At 36.4% G+C, this 16,965-nt stretch overlaps 2 protein-coding genes across 2 annotated transcripts; one reads left to right on the forward strand and one right to left on the reverse strand.

Moving 5' to 3' along the window:
* Positions 1-291: 291 nt before the first annotated feature.
* On the reverse strand, positions 292-8,252 carry gnsb (glucosamine (N-acetyl)-6-sulfatase (Sanfilippo disease IIID), b). Its single transcript, XM_046861478.1, has 14 exons — positions 8,174-8,252; positions 7,436-7,803; positions 7,269-7,328; positions 5,788-5,991; positions 5,614-5,679; positions 5,390-5,488; positions 4,173-4,340; positions 3,978-4,060; positions 3,774-3,892; positions 3,593-3,696; positions 3,390-3,491; positions 1,856-1,966; positions 1,659-1,766; positions 292-1,020 (listed from the first exon to the last, which is right to left on the reverse strand). Exons 2-14 carry the CDS (start codon positions 7,613-7,615, stop codon positions 829-831), a joined length of 1,596 nt encoding a protein of 531 aa, XP_046717434.1. The 5' UTR covers positions 7,616-7,803; positions 8,174-8,252; the 3' UTR covers positions 292-828.
* Positions 8,253-9,841: 1,589 nt separating this feature from the next.
* polm (polymerase (DNA directed), mu) lies at positions 9,842-16,750 on the forward strand. The gene is made up of 11 exons (XM_046861479.1): positions 9,842-10,267; positions 10,362-10,551; positions 10,624-10,722; positions 11,013-11,183; positions 11,256-11,327; positions 11,423-11,543; positions 11,688-11,820; positions 11,941-12,043; positions 13,016-13,258; positions 13,502-13,585; positions 14,706-16,750. The coding sequence occupies exons 1-11, from the start codon at positions 10,089-10,091 to the stop codon at positions 14,790-14,792; spliced, it is 1,482 nt and encodes a 493-aa protein (XP_046717435.1). The 5' UTR covers positions 9,842-10,088; the 3' UTR covers positions 14,793-16,750.
* Positions 16,751-16,965: the final 215 nt, after the last annotated feature.

The following is a 16,965-nucleotide window of genomic DNA, read 5'->3' on the forward strand; positions in this document are numbered from 1 at the left end:
AAACACACACAAAGGAACCCTGCAAAAACCAAACAAAGAGGTTGAAATAAAAGAGAAATGAGTGCAGCAAAGCTGAGTACAGAAATGTACAGAACCCAATAATACACATCTCCAGGCAAGTGCAAATGAATATGTTGACATTTTAAAGGGCGTGATCATCGTACATATGCTTTTCTAGCGCTGTATATAAAGAGCTTAAGGCTGGAGATATATTAAAATATATTGACATGAAGCATGTCGTCTGTAATGCATATAATCATATTACAAAATCGTGTGAACAACAGGCCTAGAAACGGTACCTGAGTTTTTATTTGCATAATTTCATGGTTAAAATAATTCAATTGGCACAAGTGATGTAAGTGTTATTAATCATGGACATTAACCTATAACACAGTTTACCCTTTAAAGTAGCATCTTTACATTAGTTTCACTCTATATATAATTGAAACAAATGATTAATGATAATTGATAAGTTTAAGAGGGTGAACAGCTGTATCACCTCAGTCCGTCATTGTGCAGTGCGTTATTTTTTATTTGCAGTGCATGCTCTATCTTGAACTTTTACATTTACTTGTATAGCGAATTACATTTGTAATTACTACATTTGTACAGCTTAGCAGTAGAGGGTTAACAGCTCAGGAATGGAATTCACAACGTCCAACATCTTCTCACCAATATGATCTATGTAAGTGTAAAAATCTAACACACGTAAGTAAGACCAGACTCTGATCTTATACAAAATAAAATCTAATTAAAATGAAATATAGCAGCAGTGGCTGTAAAAAAAAAAAACATTTTTGGTGTCATGAATAATAAATCCTGGCATTCTTAGGTTACCATTCTAGATTGAGCAGAAGTATGTAAGTGTGCTCTGAGAAATTTTCGACAGCTGTCTCCGTGGCATGACTGAAGTTTGATGAGCCTTTGGTTCATGACCTGCAGAAGCGCAGGATCCACCTTCTTCACAATGTTCTCCAGCTGATGAGGATCAGCAGTTATGTTGTACACCTCCACGAATGACTATGGAGAAGAAGAAAAATAACAGAAAGTGAAGCATCGTTTGCACATGCCGGTCTCATCCTTGTCACTGCCTGGGAACATGTTTTAATTGTACGAGGAAGCTTACTAAACAGAAAAGGACCCTGCTACCTGGTAATAGCTATTCTGTAAACTCAGGTCAACCCTTTCCAATCAAAAGACTTTTGTTTGTATATACAGTATCTTTCACAAATATTATAGATATTATAGTCATAGACAAAGTACTCCATTTACTCCATTGTAACTTCATTCCAGTGACAGTAAATGTAGTACTTGATGTAGTACTTCAGAAAACGTACATGATTTTGTTGAACTTAAATATATTTAAGTATATATAACTTTTTCTGAATTGTAGTGGATTAAAAGGTATGATATTACTTGAAATAAAGATACATACAGTAACAAAGTAAATACTCATTACTATCCACTGCTGGCATTTACATAACTAAATGAATATATATGTATAAATGTATCATTCCATTTTGCAATTCAGCTGGGAGTTCAATAAAACTGATGTGCACAAAGGCCTCACAAGGAATGAGACATAGACTCCCTTCACTAGTAATAACCTGTCAGTCATAACTAGCGCTTAACTCTGAATCAAGCAACCAAGTAGTTACCTCATCATCAGCAAACTCGCAGTACTGCAAATTGCTGTCCTTAAAAGTCCTAACACAGGCGTACGTGTTGTTAAAGGCATCTTCACAAACACAATCTGGAAAGCATTGCTGTGGAACCAAAGTGACAAACGCAAGTGTGAGGAAAACTATTTAGCTATGACAAATCAAGATGCTGTGAAATGACAAAGAATGCTTACAGACACTCCAGGACCGAGTTTGGGGCAGTCAGGATCTTCGGTAAAGTGGCCCTCACCAGTGTACTCCACTAAGAAGTAGGGACGTGAAGTGCCGTTGCGTAATGACGGCGCCTGAATACAGAATAGTACCACAGTTACAGCAGACAGACAGATAATTGTGACAACCAAACCGATAAATCAATCATTTAACAGTTTTCCTTCATAATATTTAAATCTACAATTGAAAAAATATTAAATCTACATGTCAACAATTGCACATGAATGTTTATATAAACATTTGCCTTAGAGCCATTCATGGTGTTACAGAACATTAAATCAACAGATTCTGTCTATACAAATAAATCAACCACACTGTGGTATTAGTATTTTGAATTTCAATATGGAATATATAAGAAAAAAAAAATCAATACGCTACCACCAATTTATAAAAACACTCAAGTCAGTAAGGTTTAATTCACCTGAAAGAAAAAAAAATGTAAAGAGTAAAGAAACACTGGTTAAGTTGCTCTCAAACCCACACAAGCTCTAACCACAGAGGTGACAAACAAACCAATCCAGAAGAGTGCAACAACAACAAAAAATTTATATGAAACGTGTCAAATGCATGTATTCCGATGTGAACCACCTTTTTTATAAAAATTATATTAATAGATTTATCGAATGATCAAATGCAGCAAAAGGTATTTAAATGTTATGTAGGTAAACTTTAAGACTTGGTCATCTTCATTACTCCATGTAACATCAGGGTCAGAGCTAAAATTAATGTCTATTCTCCTCTGCTACAACAAAAGTGCATCACTGAGGAATATCGTAAGGAGCCAAAACATCTAAAGTTAAAGATTAGATCTAGAATGACTGTGGTGTGTGAAAAATTATAAAAAAAATTTAATAAACCAAATGAAATGGTGTCAAAAATGCTGCATATACACAATGAACAAAGAACAATGGACCAAAATTCCTCCACTACGATGTGAGAGGCTGCTAAAGTCTTAAACACCATGATCAGGTTATCGCTGCTAAAGATCCTACAGGGTATTGAATTGAAGAGTGTTGATTTAAATATTAAATAATAATATGTACTTGGTTTTTCACACATGGCTTCTCCATTTTAGTTTTATTTTTGTAAGATAAATAGTGACACAGTGTAATATGTTTATGTGTTGCTGTTCATCTGAGGCTGCATTTACCTAATTCTAAGACCTGCTATGAATCAGATGATTTTTATATTTACAGTCCTAATATTTACAAGTTACAAGTTTCCTTCTAACGACTGTACAAAGAATTTATAGACTAATCGATTTATTTGATACAGAACTATGGTGCATAATTCTGTAAAAAAAAAAATACAAACGTTATTGAAATCACTAAGCACAGAATTTATGGTCTAATATTTGGTCCAATGTGAAAAATTAAAATTACAATTTTGTAATAGACAATATTATAATTGTATTATAGTACAGAACCGGTTAATTCTTTCAAAAATATTTAAAATGTAAAAATACAGATGTAAAAATGAAAACATTTCTCCACTCACAAGCTGAGGAAGAAAAGACTGGCCATCCATATCCAAGATAGAGATGTTAACTCCAGCAATGTCTAGGATGGTCATTGGGAGATCGATATTCAAAACCGGGTCCTAGGAGGCATTAAAACAAATGTTACACCTTACACACACACACACACACACACACACACACACACACACACACACACACTTGGACGCTTTTTAAAACTGACCTGCAGAGTTTGGTTGGCCTTGATGCCAGGCCCGCGTACCAAAAGTGGAACACGGATGTCAAATTCATACAGCTGTCTCTTGTCAATGGGGAGGGAGAACTGACCTGAAATTTAAAGAGGAGTGTAAGAGTAGAACATGAAAGTCGAATATGATTTTAAAGAGCAGGGGACAAGAGTGTACCTGTGTGGTAGCCATTGTCAGAGGTGAAGAAAATGTAAGTGTTGTTCAGTTCCTTTATATCTTCCAGTTTCTTTACCAGCTTCTCCACCATGTCATCTACAGACAGAAGCGTCTGCCACCTTTAAATAAAACCAATAGAAAAAAGTGTTAATGCAGTAAGCAGTTCACATGACATTCAATGTTGATCGACGTATTTTTATATACCGTTTACGGAAAGCATCGTCGAGATAATCGATAGAGCTGTTCGGCATAGGGTTAACAGGTTGACGCAGTAACCAGTGCTTGTCCTGAAGGGGAAAAAAAAACAACACAGACTGCTTACACAATAAACACAATATAATAATAATTTACACAATATAAAACAATGTGAACTTCAACATCATTTAGTGCTTTAGATACTTTTCCAGCTTTGTTAAAACTGCCGTCACGTGGGGCCTGGACTTTAGCGAAGCTCTTCTGGTAGGCCGGAGCTGAAGTCCAGGGAGAATGCGGGGCTGGGGGACACAGCATCACAAAAAATGGATGCTGGGGACTTCGTGAGTCCAGGAAATTCAGTGACCTGTTTAACTAGGACGACAGAACAATTACATCTTACTAAGTGAGATGTTTAAAAACAGACAAGCTAAAGCTTTCTACATCTATATTTTATCTATATTCTACAATAAGCACCATAGTCAAACATACAATACCTAAAGCTATTTATTGCATTAATGCGCACTGTTTTGGATTTAATTTCCAACTTAAGTTGTGACCACACGCACTAAAATCCAATTTACGGAATAATTAAACAAATCACATGGATTGCTTAGTTTACCGCACAATACATAATTTCACAGAGTTGAGCTATTCTCAGTTACAAATTTTGCTTTTTCATGTGGCTGAAATCGCAGCTTCATTAGGCACATGGGCATAGAACGAAAAGTAATCATGGATTGGGTTTTTTTTTGTCTCTTGCTACTTAGAATACATAGTAAAAGCCACAGAATTCTATTTTAAACATGTGTTAATAATAGGCTGACTCACATCCACAGCTTCCCCAGTTTGATATTTGAATTAGGTTACTATCTGTGTGGTACATGTGAATATTTATATATTCCTGCTAGTATTCCTGGGACAGCCTTCGGATTAATCAGAATTGGATTTAACACCAGATGAATAAGTGCATGAATACATGTGTTTTTGCAATAAGTTGTGGTCAGTTTATGGCTGCTAATTTGTCTCAGATTTTTCATGATTCCTCTGTGTCCTCATTTTGTGTTCATATCAGGGTTCAGGAAGTGTGGCATCATAAGGTTACATGATAATTGGTGGAATAATATAGCAGGCTCTCTCATGTACAGAATAAAAAAAAATATACAGACTACACATGAAAACAAAGCTCAGCAGTTCTGCAAGTGACCAAAGATGTGCAACACTCTGGCCATGCAAGAGAAGCATGTATAGAAAATAGCGGTTTAGTGTGGTTTCATATTCACATAGCGGATGACACCTTCATATCAAAACTTACACAAAAACTACTACAAATGAATTGCCTTGTTTAGACATGTATTACTAAACATGAACTACTGAAATTGGATATTCCAGTATACAAGATATTTTAAGCATCAATAACTTACAATAAGGTCTGTGAGGTAGTCCTTTTCATAGTCATCTTTGTGAACCTCTGCTTTCCCATTGATAGAAAGTGTATAATTGTAGTATTTAGAGTTCCCCACCTGCAGAAAGGGAAAAATATATAATTAAACGTTGCTCGGATGAGAGAGGATGTGGGCCACTCACAGGTGCACAATTCGTGATTGAAGAAATGTGAGACAGGATGATGATTAAGCACATGACCCACCAGAGCATGCCACTGATCCCATCCAGGAGGAACATGACCAACACCTCCTGTATCATTTATCCCATACTGAAAAAAAAGGTACACAGTAGAATACATTTATTATAAGTACAAGTATAAACAAACACAAACAAGAAAACACTAATTTCTTTACAAATGTAGATCACAATTACAGACCTGATTAAGGTATTTCCCTGCATAAAAGGTCTGATAATACATCTTGCTGAGGTAGACAGGAAAGGCCTGCTTCTCAGGACCAGCTTGCCAGGCTTTGCTGCTGCAGTTGCCTGACAAGGAATTGTTGTGGACCATGTGATTGTGTGGATATTTCCCAGAGAGAATGCTGCTCCGACTAGGACAGCACAGAGGCGTTGCTGTGTACTGGACACAATTAAAAAAAAGATAATGGCGTATGTTAGAGAAAACAAAAAAGGAAAATATGAGGACATGAAGACTTGTATTTTCAGTCAATTTTAATAGTTCATCTTTACCTGATTACGCCTGTAAGCAACCTCAGCTAATATCACAGATTTGAATGTAATACAAATATTCACCAGGAAGTACTGGGATGCACTTACTCCACTCATGCGTGCAAATATTGACAAGATTACAAACTATCCCATATATTCATTAAAATCGTATAAACCAGGGGTTTTCACTGATCCTTATCCATGAAGGCCCAGTGTGGATGTAGGTTCAGTGGTTAAGGCTCTGGGTTACTGATGAGAAAGTTGGGGGTTCAAACCCTGGTATTGCCAGGCTGCCTTTTGTGGCCCTTAACCCTCTGTGGCCCTTAAGGCCCTTCAAGGCCCTTAACCCTCTGTGTGCCAGATGCGATGTAACATGGCTGACCCTGCGCTCTGACCCCAGCTTCCTAACATTGCTGGGATATGTAAAGAAATAATTTTTACTGTGATGTAAAGTACAAGTGACAAGTGTAACGCACCTCACTTTCTTTCTTTCTTTCTTTTCAACCAAGCAGAAACCATACGTCAGTCTAATGAAATCAAAACGCAACTGATAAAACCTGTAGAATCGGTTGTAACTTCTGCTTGGTTTGCATCTCACCTGCCCTTGGCAGCTGTGATTACCCGCACACACTCACACACACACACACACACACACACACACACGTTATATGTGAAAATTCATACAACGATGACTTCTTGCTAACTTGTCAGTAACATTTTTTAGCAAATCACTGCTTTGACTTTTAAAGATTTGAATATGTTGCTCTAAAAAAATCTCATTGCATCAGTGTTCTAAAGTTGGCTTTTCTACTGATAACCAGTGCGCACACATGTGTAATCACTGCGGCGTTTGTAAGAGCGCTATCTTTATTATTTTGAAGTCCAGAAACGTGCACAAAAATGATCAGCCTTTCCATGAGCATTAGGGTGAGTTTCAAGATCACGGGTTGATTAACCACTGGATTTTAAAAAAAACTTTCAATCCAAAAATAAAAAATAAACAAAAACCAGGTACAGGACATTTCTTCTCACCAGAGTGGTACATCTTATACATTTAGTACGCTGCATGTACTGTGACACTTTATGTTTCCAGGTGACATTTAAAAGAGATGTAACAGTGTCACATCCATGACTTTTTAAAAGAGAATAATGCTTAATGTGGTGCTACACTCTTTTACATGTACTCACTGCATTAGAGAACGTGACTCCAGCATCACCAATTAATGATTTGGTCTTCTTTAAGGGTGTCTGTAATGGATCATCCAAAAATGAAACAAAATGGCACATTGTGTTAATCATGAAATTTTGGAATGACTTTTAAAAGGAAGTGTCTTACAAACACATCCCAAACTCACCATTCCACCAAGCTCCACGTCCAGATCATCTGTAACTATCAGAATCATGTTGCTGGCTTTGACACATTGTGCACACCTCAGTAGGCAGGTGAACAGGGCGAAGGAAAGCAGTAGACCAGGAGCGTCTTCTGTCAATCTTAGATGGTTCCGGTGTGTTTTCCTTGGCGGTGAACTTGCCATGAGTCTTCCAGACTGGTTCTGAGTCCAGAGGAGGTCTGTTTTAGAGCGGGATCACTAACAGAGCTGCTGCAGCGTTGCGTTCACGTTGCAGTGGGACGAAGTGAAGCAAGTTTGAGGAAGTGTTACTCAGTGGTCATATGACTTTCATGCTGCTTGTAGAGGGACTTTAACCTGACCTGTGGGTTCTGCTGAAATGAAATCGACAGGATAGAAAATGTGAAACGAAGAAATAAAAGCACAAGCGCTTCTGTTGAATGTGGAACAGAAACACACTCCTCATTTCACTCTTATTCATCACATCCTCTGGCTGACGAGGTGTCTTCTAATCAAGGGTTAGGGCAAAAGTGTGTGAGGAAGTGAAACCATGATTTGACTCCTCGGTTTGCATGTTCCTGCTTTGCTGGTAGGAAAAACCTGTTTTGTCAACATGAGTTAGGAGCTGCGCAGAAACAGGATTAGCATAAACTGTACTACAAAACATTCAGTGTAAGAAAACAGTAAACGTTTGAATCATTATTTTCCAGCATTGATTTATATTTAATGTATACTTTAATTTACATTTTAAAAAAAATACATCGTGATCTGATCGCTCGATTGATTTCCCCGTACTTCCGTCAGAATCAGGGTTGCCAGATATGCGCCGGACGGATGTCATTCAAACACAGGAAATAAACCTTATCGTAAAATATGAGAAATAAACCAATTGCATATTAATTGTATCTCTATTCATCCAATTGATGGTTTCATTAAAAAAAAATCCTACATTAGATTGCCATTTGACTACCTGCTGATAGAGCTGTAATGGGATTTCCCTTTCACCTCATTGCTATTTATACTGAGTGATGCAGCAGCGCTTTATTCCTGAAGCCTCTCTAGCTCTGCTCAAGCAGGTCTGCTTTCAAAGCTCCAAATTTCATGCCAATGCTTACATCAGCAGCATGCTTATTGCGTTGTACTTGTACATTAACATCATATAGCTTCATTGCATTCTGGAAAATTGTGTTGAGCATTTGGTGTCATTACTATTTTAGTTTTGGATTCCTCATTAAAGTAAAATAATAATAAAAACAAGATTGTTGCTATAAAGTAGCTAGAAGCAAGGGTCACTCTCCAAAATCTAGTGAAAAGCCAGTTGTAAAAAGAAAGAAAAGAAAGTTGTAATGATAGCAATAAAAAGTGTGGTATTTGGGTGTCCACATACAATTGACAGTGTTGTGTATGTGTTAAGGCAGGTTTACACAGTACCATTTTTATCATTTCAGAACTGTCAAATTTGCACAGTGTGACATTATTTTTTGGCCATGGGATGAAATCGGTGGTCATAGTCATCATTTTAATGAGATATGGTCCCCTATTTAGTAAGCATTTAGCTAGCTGAGTTAGTAGCATTGTAACCAAATACATCCAACAACAACAACAACAACAACAACAACAAGGTTCTGTCACTTTTGGACACTCATCCAATTAAAAGACAAAATAGGATGATCAAGTCAAGCGATGATCTTGGAACAGCTACAAATATGTTAGTGGTTAGAACCAAAAATTGCTGGTTCATCTCAGATTGTGCTAATAGATCAAGTAATTGAAATGTAGTGAATTTTCATTACAGGATTTCAATAATATTACGACGGCGTGTTCAGTGTGATGGAAATAACTGTAACAGACTGTCACGTACAGTCTAAACCTTAGGCTTGTCGTCAAAACAGGGTCATCGTCAAAACACCAAATGAGGGAAAATATTGTCCAGTAATTAATACTCCTTCACAGACACTATTTTGTTTTATAAAAGCATATGTAAAACTAACACTGTGATGAAATACATAGAGCTCCACTGCCTCTGGCTCGATCCTGACCTCGGGTTGCTGCATGGATTTCCATGTTTGTACTTTTAAAATAAATTTTCTAGGAATGAACTTGTATGCATGCTGGCTTGCAATGGCCAAGCATCCCATCCAGTGTATGTTTCTACCTAATGCAGCCATGTCCCCCAGACTTTAGATCCAGTGTATCTTTAAACCAGAAGTGAAATTGAGTGAGAAAGGTTTTACAAAACTATTGCACTTGTGGTCTTGTGAAGACCAAACTTCACAATCTGCATCTTTATTTTGTATAATGGAAAACGCCTAAAATGCAGGCGGGAGAAATGCGACGATTGTCAGAGGTTCAGAGGGAACAGGGTCTACATGACAAATAAATTATCTGGCAACATAGGTCGGACGCGTGTAGAGCGCATGCGCGGCTGAAGATGGTTACGTCACGCGCCTGCCATTCTAGCTTTTTAATAAGGCACCGGCTTGTAGTGCTGGAGTGAGAAGTGGGTTCTGAACCACATCATTGTATAACAACGCATACATATTTACATTAGATCTTCCTATCATGACACTAAAGCAACTGCTTTCTTAATAATATTAAAAAGGTTTTACGTTTTTTTTTATTCAATGGTCGCTAGCTGGCAAACAGTGTCACATTTATAATGGTTCCCCTGAAACGCAGGAAAGTAACTACAGAGCAAACTGCAACTCATGACAGCAAAGCGTGTAAATTCCCTGAAACCGTGATATTTATTGTGGAAAGGAAGATGGGTGCGTCCAGAAAATCTTTCCTGACTCGTCTTGGAAGGAGTAAAGGATTTCTGATTGAGGAGTCTTTCAGGTAGACATCAATAACTTCTCTCAATGATGCATCCTTAAATGTCATTTATTGTCCTTTTATGTCCATAAATCAATTCATAGTTTGCTTTTAACAGCTCTTCCATCACACATGTGGTGTCAGAGAACAACACAGGAGATGAGGTGCACATCTGGATTAAGAAACAGCAAAAAGAAGGGAAAGCTTCAACCAATCTCAACTCGGTCAACTTGTTGGACATCAGTTGGTTGACTGAGAGCCTGGCGAGCGGAAATCCAGTCCCTGTTCAGGACAGACACAAGTTGAAGGTAAACGTTTAATAGCCCTTGCACTGGTATCTTTTTTACAACATTTGTTGAAGACGTGTAATGCCGTCATAGACTGACCCGAAGCCTTCTGAGGTCACTCCTGTGATTAGAATGAAGAGTTATGCCTGCCAGAGGAGAACTCCACTGAAGCATCACAACTCATTCCTTACAGTAAGTCTTTTACGTCCTGTACTTTCTTGTTCAATATGGGGGGAAGTTTACAAATTCTGCATTCTGCATTTTACCTGCTCTTGCATCTGCATGGGTTTCCTGTAGGTTCTCCAGTTTGCTCCCAATATCTGTTAACACTGTTAAGTGTGTCGGATGTTTGTGCCTTTGAAATAGACTGGCGTACCCCCGAGGGGCGTATTGATGCATCATGCCCAGCATCTTCAGGACTCTTGTCCTTGTATGTCTTGTATGTAGAAAAAAAAAACGCATTGTTTTGATTTGTGCTGCAGGAAGCCCTTGAGATCTTAGCCGAGAATGCAGAGTTCAGTGAGAACGAAGGCAGGAGCGTAGCCTTCCGAAGGTCGGCGTCTGTCCTGAAGGCTCTTCCTCATGCCGTACGGACGATCGATGAACTGAAGGACTTGCCCTGCTTGGGAGAGCATTCACTGAGCGTTATAAAGGTGAGAGATGCTTCTGGTTGTGGTACATGTCTAATTAACCTGCTTTGTTGCTTACATCTGTCACTCTTGTAGGAGATTTTAGAAGATGGCACATCACGTGAAGTGGAGTCAACAAGGCAGTCAGAGCAGTTTCAAGCCATGAAGGTTTGCAATTGCCAGATTTCATTCAATGGAATCACATTCCACAATGTTAAAAAGAAATATATCTATAAACCTTCCCTACACCTCCTCCCCTTCAGGCACTAACAGGTGTTTTTGGTGTCGGAGTAAAGACTGCAGATCGGTGGGTTAGAGAAGGTTTACGATCCCCATTAGACCTTGTAGACACAGGACAAAAGTTGAACCATGCACAGCAAGCAGGTACAGGACCAATTTTGTAATAGTTCAGTTTAAAGTGTCCTTTTTTCCAATATTATCTTTAGTTTTTTTAATTACACACTTACACAAGCTTTTACACAATTAAAGTGTGAAATGTGTAGTGAATTCTCTTGTTCTGGTTGTTAGGAGTGCAGTATTATAAAGATCTGAACACCCCTGTCACTAGAAAGGAAGCTATGGTCATCAGTGTCATTGTAGAGAAAGCAGTAAAGGCACTACTGCCTGAGGCTATTATTACACTCACTGGAGGATTTAGAAGGTATTACTATATTATTTAAAGAATATACAGCATCAGGCGCAGCTGCAAAATTATTTATATATGTATCTTATATTTATATTATATATTTTATATCCAAAATTTTCATTGTTTTTTTTCTAGGGGTAAGGAGGTGGGCCATGATGTAGACTTCCTTATCACGCACCCAGAGGAAGGGGCAGAGGAAAAACTGATGCCCAAAATTGTGAATTGGTTGGAGGATCAGGTAGTCAGTGATAATGCTACAATGTTAAAATGTTTAATCATTTATTGACAACATAGATTTCATGCTGTTGATTTAGTTTTGTCTTATCTAATGAGTATAACTGTAAAATAGAAAGTTATTATATATTAGAAATTATATATTACACTAATTTCTCCCAAAAAGTTGGGACACTATGCAAAATACATTGCAACAGAATGAAGTGATTTGCATAAACCCATATTTTTTTCACAATAGAAAGAAAATCAAATGTGTAAATTGAGGACATTTGAGAAAAAATAATATATTGTATTTGATTGCTGCAACAAATTTTCAAAAGGTTTGGTAAAGATTAAACAAAAAAGTTTACCGCTGTGAAGAATCCCCTTTTCTTTTAACAACAGTCCACACATCTGGAAACTGAGGAGATTCTTACCCCGTTCATGTCTTATACAAGATTCTCGCTACTCAACAGTCCTTAGTCTTCTTTGTTGTATTTTTCGTTTCATGATGTACCAAATCTTGATGAAAAATTAGCACCCAGCCTTAATTTTATTTGTATTTTTTATTTTTTTTATTTTTTTACAAAGAAGCGGTTTTTAAGCCGTGTAATTAAAAATAAGTAAATGCTAAAGCCTCTGTTAAAGATTAGATTTGTATGTTTAATGTGCAGTTTAAATTCGTTAACTCTTTATACTCTTTACTTAAAAAAGCACAATGCTTTCATATCAATATGTAAAATTAGCAATTTATTTGCTGCTCTATGTTTTAAAATATGTGTTTAAGGAGCAGCATGAAGCAGGAGTTTCTGTTTATTTTTGTTAAAGGGACACTTCCTAGTAAAGACCAAAATAAATGAACACTGGCACTGCAATTTAAAAAAAAAAAGGACGTAATTATATATCATAATGTAGTGTGTTGTAAAGTTACTTTGTGATATTAATCTTTTTTTTTTTTTATAGTTTATATAAGAAATTGTCAAATTTGTGTCCCCAGGGTTTGCTGTTGTACCAAAAAACAACTAGGAATTCTTATCTGGAGAGTAAAGATGGACCTGCTCGTCCTCCTAGTAACATGGACCGATTTGAGAGATGCTTCTCTATATTCAAGCTTGAACAAAGTAAAATCGACAGTAATGCACATGCAGAGGCGTCTTCCTGGAGAGCTATTCGAGTCGATCTTGTAGTCAGTCCTTACAGTCAGTTCGCTTTTGCCACACTTGGCTGGACAGGATCCAAGGTAGAGTATAATACTAACAATTACTAACTAATAGTTTATTATTTGTCCAATAATATTGCTTTCACATATCTGTAGTCTATTTGGAGACTATTGTTGAACTTTTAAAAGTGTTTTCCTTAAGCGAAACATAATGCTGCTGGTTTCATAATGCAATAACAGCAGAATCAGGATTTATAGGTGAAATATTAGGTGAATTTTATTAAGGAAGCTGACAAAACGCACTGAAACTCTTTCCTTATGCAGCTCTTTGAGCGGGAGCTTAGGCGCTGGGCAGGACAGGAGAAGGGAATGTCCTTAAGCAGTCATGCTCTCTATGACAGCAAAAAGGTAAGTACATGAACACAAACTTTATGAATTAAAATAATTAAAATCAATACTGAAAGGACAGCACATTAGTAATTTTTTTTTTTGAAAAGTGTTTATGTAGGATTTGGGTATTTTAGTCCAAGGCGCACATTTTCCATTAAAGCGTCATCTATGAGTCACTTGTTGGTGCAAATAGGATAAAAATAGTCCAACAAAAAGAAGCGGAAGCTTAAGAGCCCCAAATAGCTTACATTTATCCCAAATGGCATCATTTGGCTAAACAACGTTTAAGACAAAAGAAGACAGAAATGTGTAATTTCTAAATGAAGGCAACTACAGGTTTCATTAGGCAGTATATATATATATATATATATATATATATATATATATATATATATATATATATATATATATATATATAGAGAGAGAGAGAGAGAGAGAGAGAGAGAGAGAGAGAGAGAGAGAGAGAGAGAGAGAGAGAGAGAGAGAACAGATATAAATTGTACAGATAGGTGTGTGTGGAGGTGTGTGTGTGTAGTTGCTTGACTGTCCTGAGTCTTCTTTGTTGTTGTTTTTTTTGTTTCATGATGTGCCAAATCTTGATGAAAAATCAGCACCCAGCCTTTTTTTTTTTTTTTTTTTTTTTTTTCACAAAGAAGCTTTTCAGAATTGATGTAATTCAATTGCGTTTTTAAAAGTTTTTTAAGCCGTGTATTTGAAAATAATTATATGCTAAAGCCTCTGTTAAAGATTAGATTTGTATGTTTAATGTGCAGTTTAAATTCTTTAACTCTTTATACTCTTTACTTAAACAGGTTTACATTAGGCAGTAATATATATATATATATTTGTACAGATAGGTGTGTGTGTGTGTGTGTGCGCACACGCCTTTATAAATGCCTTTAATTATTGTATTAGTTTTGAGATTAGAGGAATTTGTGAACAGTTGCTCACTCCTTTAATCCCATGTGAGTAGGTAGTTCTGGGATTAAATGTGAGTAAAATGCTCAGCTTTACCTGCCATTTGTACTGTAATAATATATGGATTCTTAGAGTTAAAAGCTCTGGGATAAAACCACCATTGTGATAATGCCTGCTTGTTCTCCTCACATCAAACTCAGCACTCGTATGTGTTTTGTAGAAGTGTTATCTTCAAGCAAGCTCTGAAGAGGAAATTTTCACTCATTTGGGCCTGGAGTACATTCCACCTTCAGAGAGGAACGCGTGATTACGCAGAAGCTATCCAGCCCAGTTTACATACTACCTCAGCGGATGGATCATTTTCTCAGAATGGCACAACTTGCCCTATCATCATGAATCAAATGAATAATAATGCATCCTTCAGTCCATGCTGTGTAAAAAAAATTATATTTGACAAATGTATACAGTAATTTTAACATTTAATTAAAAATTAAGCTTTTAATAGTAAAATGACTATTTTTATTCATGAAGAATTAAACACTTTATTAAAATGACACTGCATGATCATGTAGTAAAAGCACAAGTCAAAATAAGATATTTGAATATTTCTTGTGAACGCTGTTTGCTTTGGTTTATTTGTTTGTTTAATATTTTGGACTTGAGTGTTATATTGCAGCTGCTGTTGATAGTTGCTTTAAGTTGTGTAAGTTTTTGCTGTATTGTGCACTATGCATTTGCAGTGTAGCCACATATATGCAAGTTTTTTACTTATGAGTGCACCTGGCATGCTTTGGCCTCCTTTTTTCTAACTGCCATATCTTACATTAAATATTTGCTCTCTTTACAAATGCACATCACTTTATGATGGTTATTTAACATTATAATATTAACTAACAGTTATAAAATTAGTGTTATAGTTTTGTTTAGTGTGTACTATAAGAGATTGTTGGTTTTTTTTTTTTTTTTTTTGGGGGGTTGTTTTAGCAATAGTATAATATAAGAATACAACCAGAAATTTCAAAATTTGTATGCAGCATTTTTTTGACCTCCCCTTACACTTAAAAAATAGCAGGATCTTGATTTTCTTAAATCCTCTTTAGAATGGAATCCAAATTAATATAATTGGCAGCACCTGTTTTTGTCCTACTATTTCAATAGGGGAAAAAAAACGACTGCTGTAAAAAAAAAAAAAGGTCTATTACACCACCATTGTGCAGGACATGCTTGGGCAACACATGCTCTCTTAATTCATTAGAAGCTTGATAACAAGAACAACTTTCAATCATGTCATTCCATTCCATATGCCAACGTTCACAGACTTGGACAAAGAAATTATAAGTTTGCATCCCCGAGCCCACTTTTAAAGGAAAATCAGCAACAAACAAACTGGGTACTCAAGATGTGGCACAAGCTGTTGTATAAAAAATGTAAAAAAAAAATCTTGATAAGTTTCTCGATTTCCTCTTGAAGAGACAGGAAGAGAGAGGTCTAGCAAGGACTTGGCTCAACATCTGGCAGCTTCAAATGTATTCCAAGTTGATCCTTCTACAGCCCTAATAAACTTGATCAGGAATGGTCTTTGTAGAAGAATAGCAGCCAAGAAACCACTTTTTTTTTAAACGGGAACATGTTATAAAGGGTAACATATGCCAAAGTTCACAAAGATTGGAATGAAGATCAGTGGAAAAAAATATTATGGAGTGACAAATCTGGGTTTAAATTATTTTTTTATCCAGTTGTTGACAATATGTGAGAAGAAAAGTTGGAGAGTGATTGAAAAATAAGTTGCAGTCTTCCGTGAAAGGCTACTACTTTATTTAAAATGTTTCAAATGTTTACAATTTTATAGAGGCAGTATGGGATCATGTGGACAGAGAAAGAAATAAAGTATAGCTTAAAATGAAAGAAATCTGGGAAGTGCTGAAAGAAGCCTGGTATATTATACTAGAAGATTACTTTAAAAAACTTCAGGACAGTCTCCCCAAAAGAGTTCAAGATGTGGTTATTGCAAAGGGAAGTCATACTAAATACTAACATTTGCCTGACTAAGTAATTCTGATGTGAAAATCGTGGTGGTGTTTTTTTGTGTACATGTTTCTCGTATTTTCTGTTTGTATCTTGATAAAGAAACCAAAAAATACATATTTGGGTGGTCATTAAAACTTTACTAGAACAGCAAATCTAATGGTTTGCATCGTACTGTATGTTTAATTTTTGGCTTGGGACTGTCTGTTTTGTATTTTCCTAATAAATTTTTTTTGTGCATTGTTGGTGCAGTTTGTGCTTATTTCTTGTTATTTTCTTTATTGGGACATCTTTACAATTCTGACATATAGCAAATTTCATAGCAAAACCTATAGTCAATTTGGTTTTTTGTGGGCTTTGTTGCTCCTCACTTCTGCATGAAACCAGTCTGAATGCTTAAAACAGTCATAAACTTCCATCCACCTTTCACAAGCAAGCTAACTGACATCCTTTGA

This window comes from Silurus meridionalis, chromosome 11 (assembly GCF_014805685.1).
Source record: "Silurus meridionalis isolate SWU-2019-XX chromosome 11, ASM1480568v1, whole genome shotgun sequence".
Lineage (NCBI taxonomy): Eukaryota > Metazoa > Chordata > Actinopteri > Siluriformes > Siluridae > Silurus > Silurus meridionalis.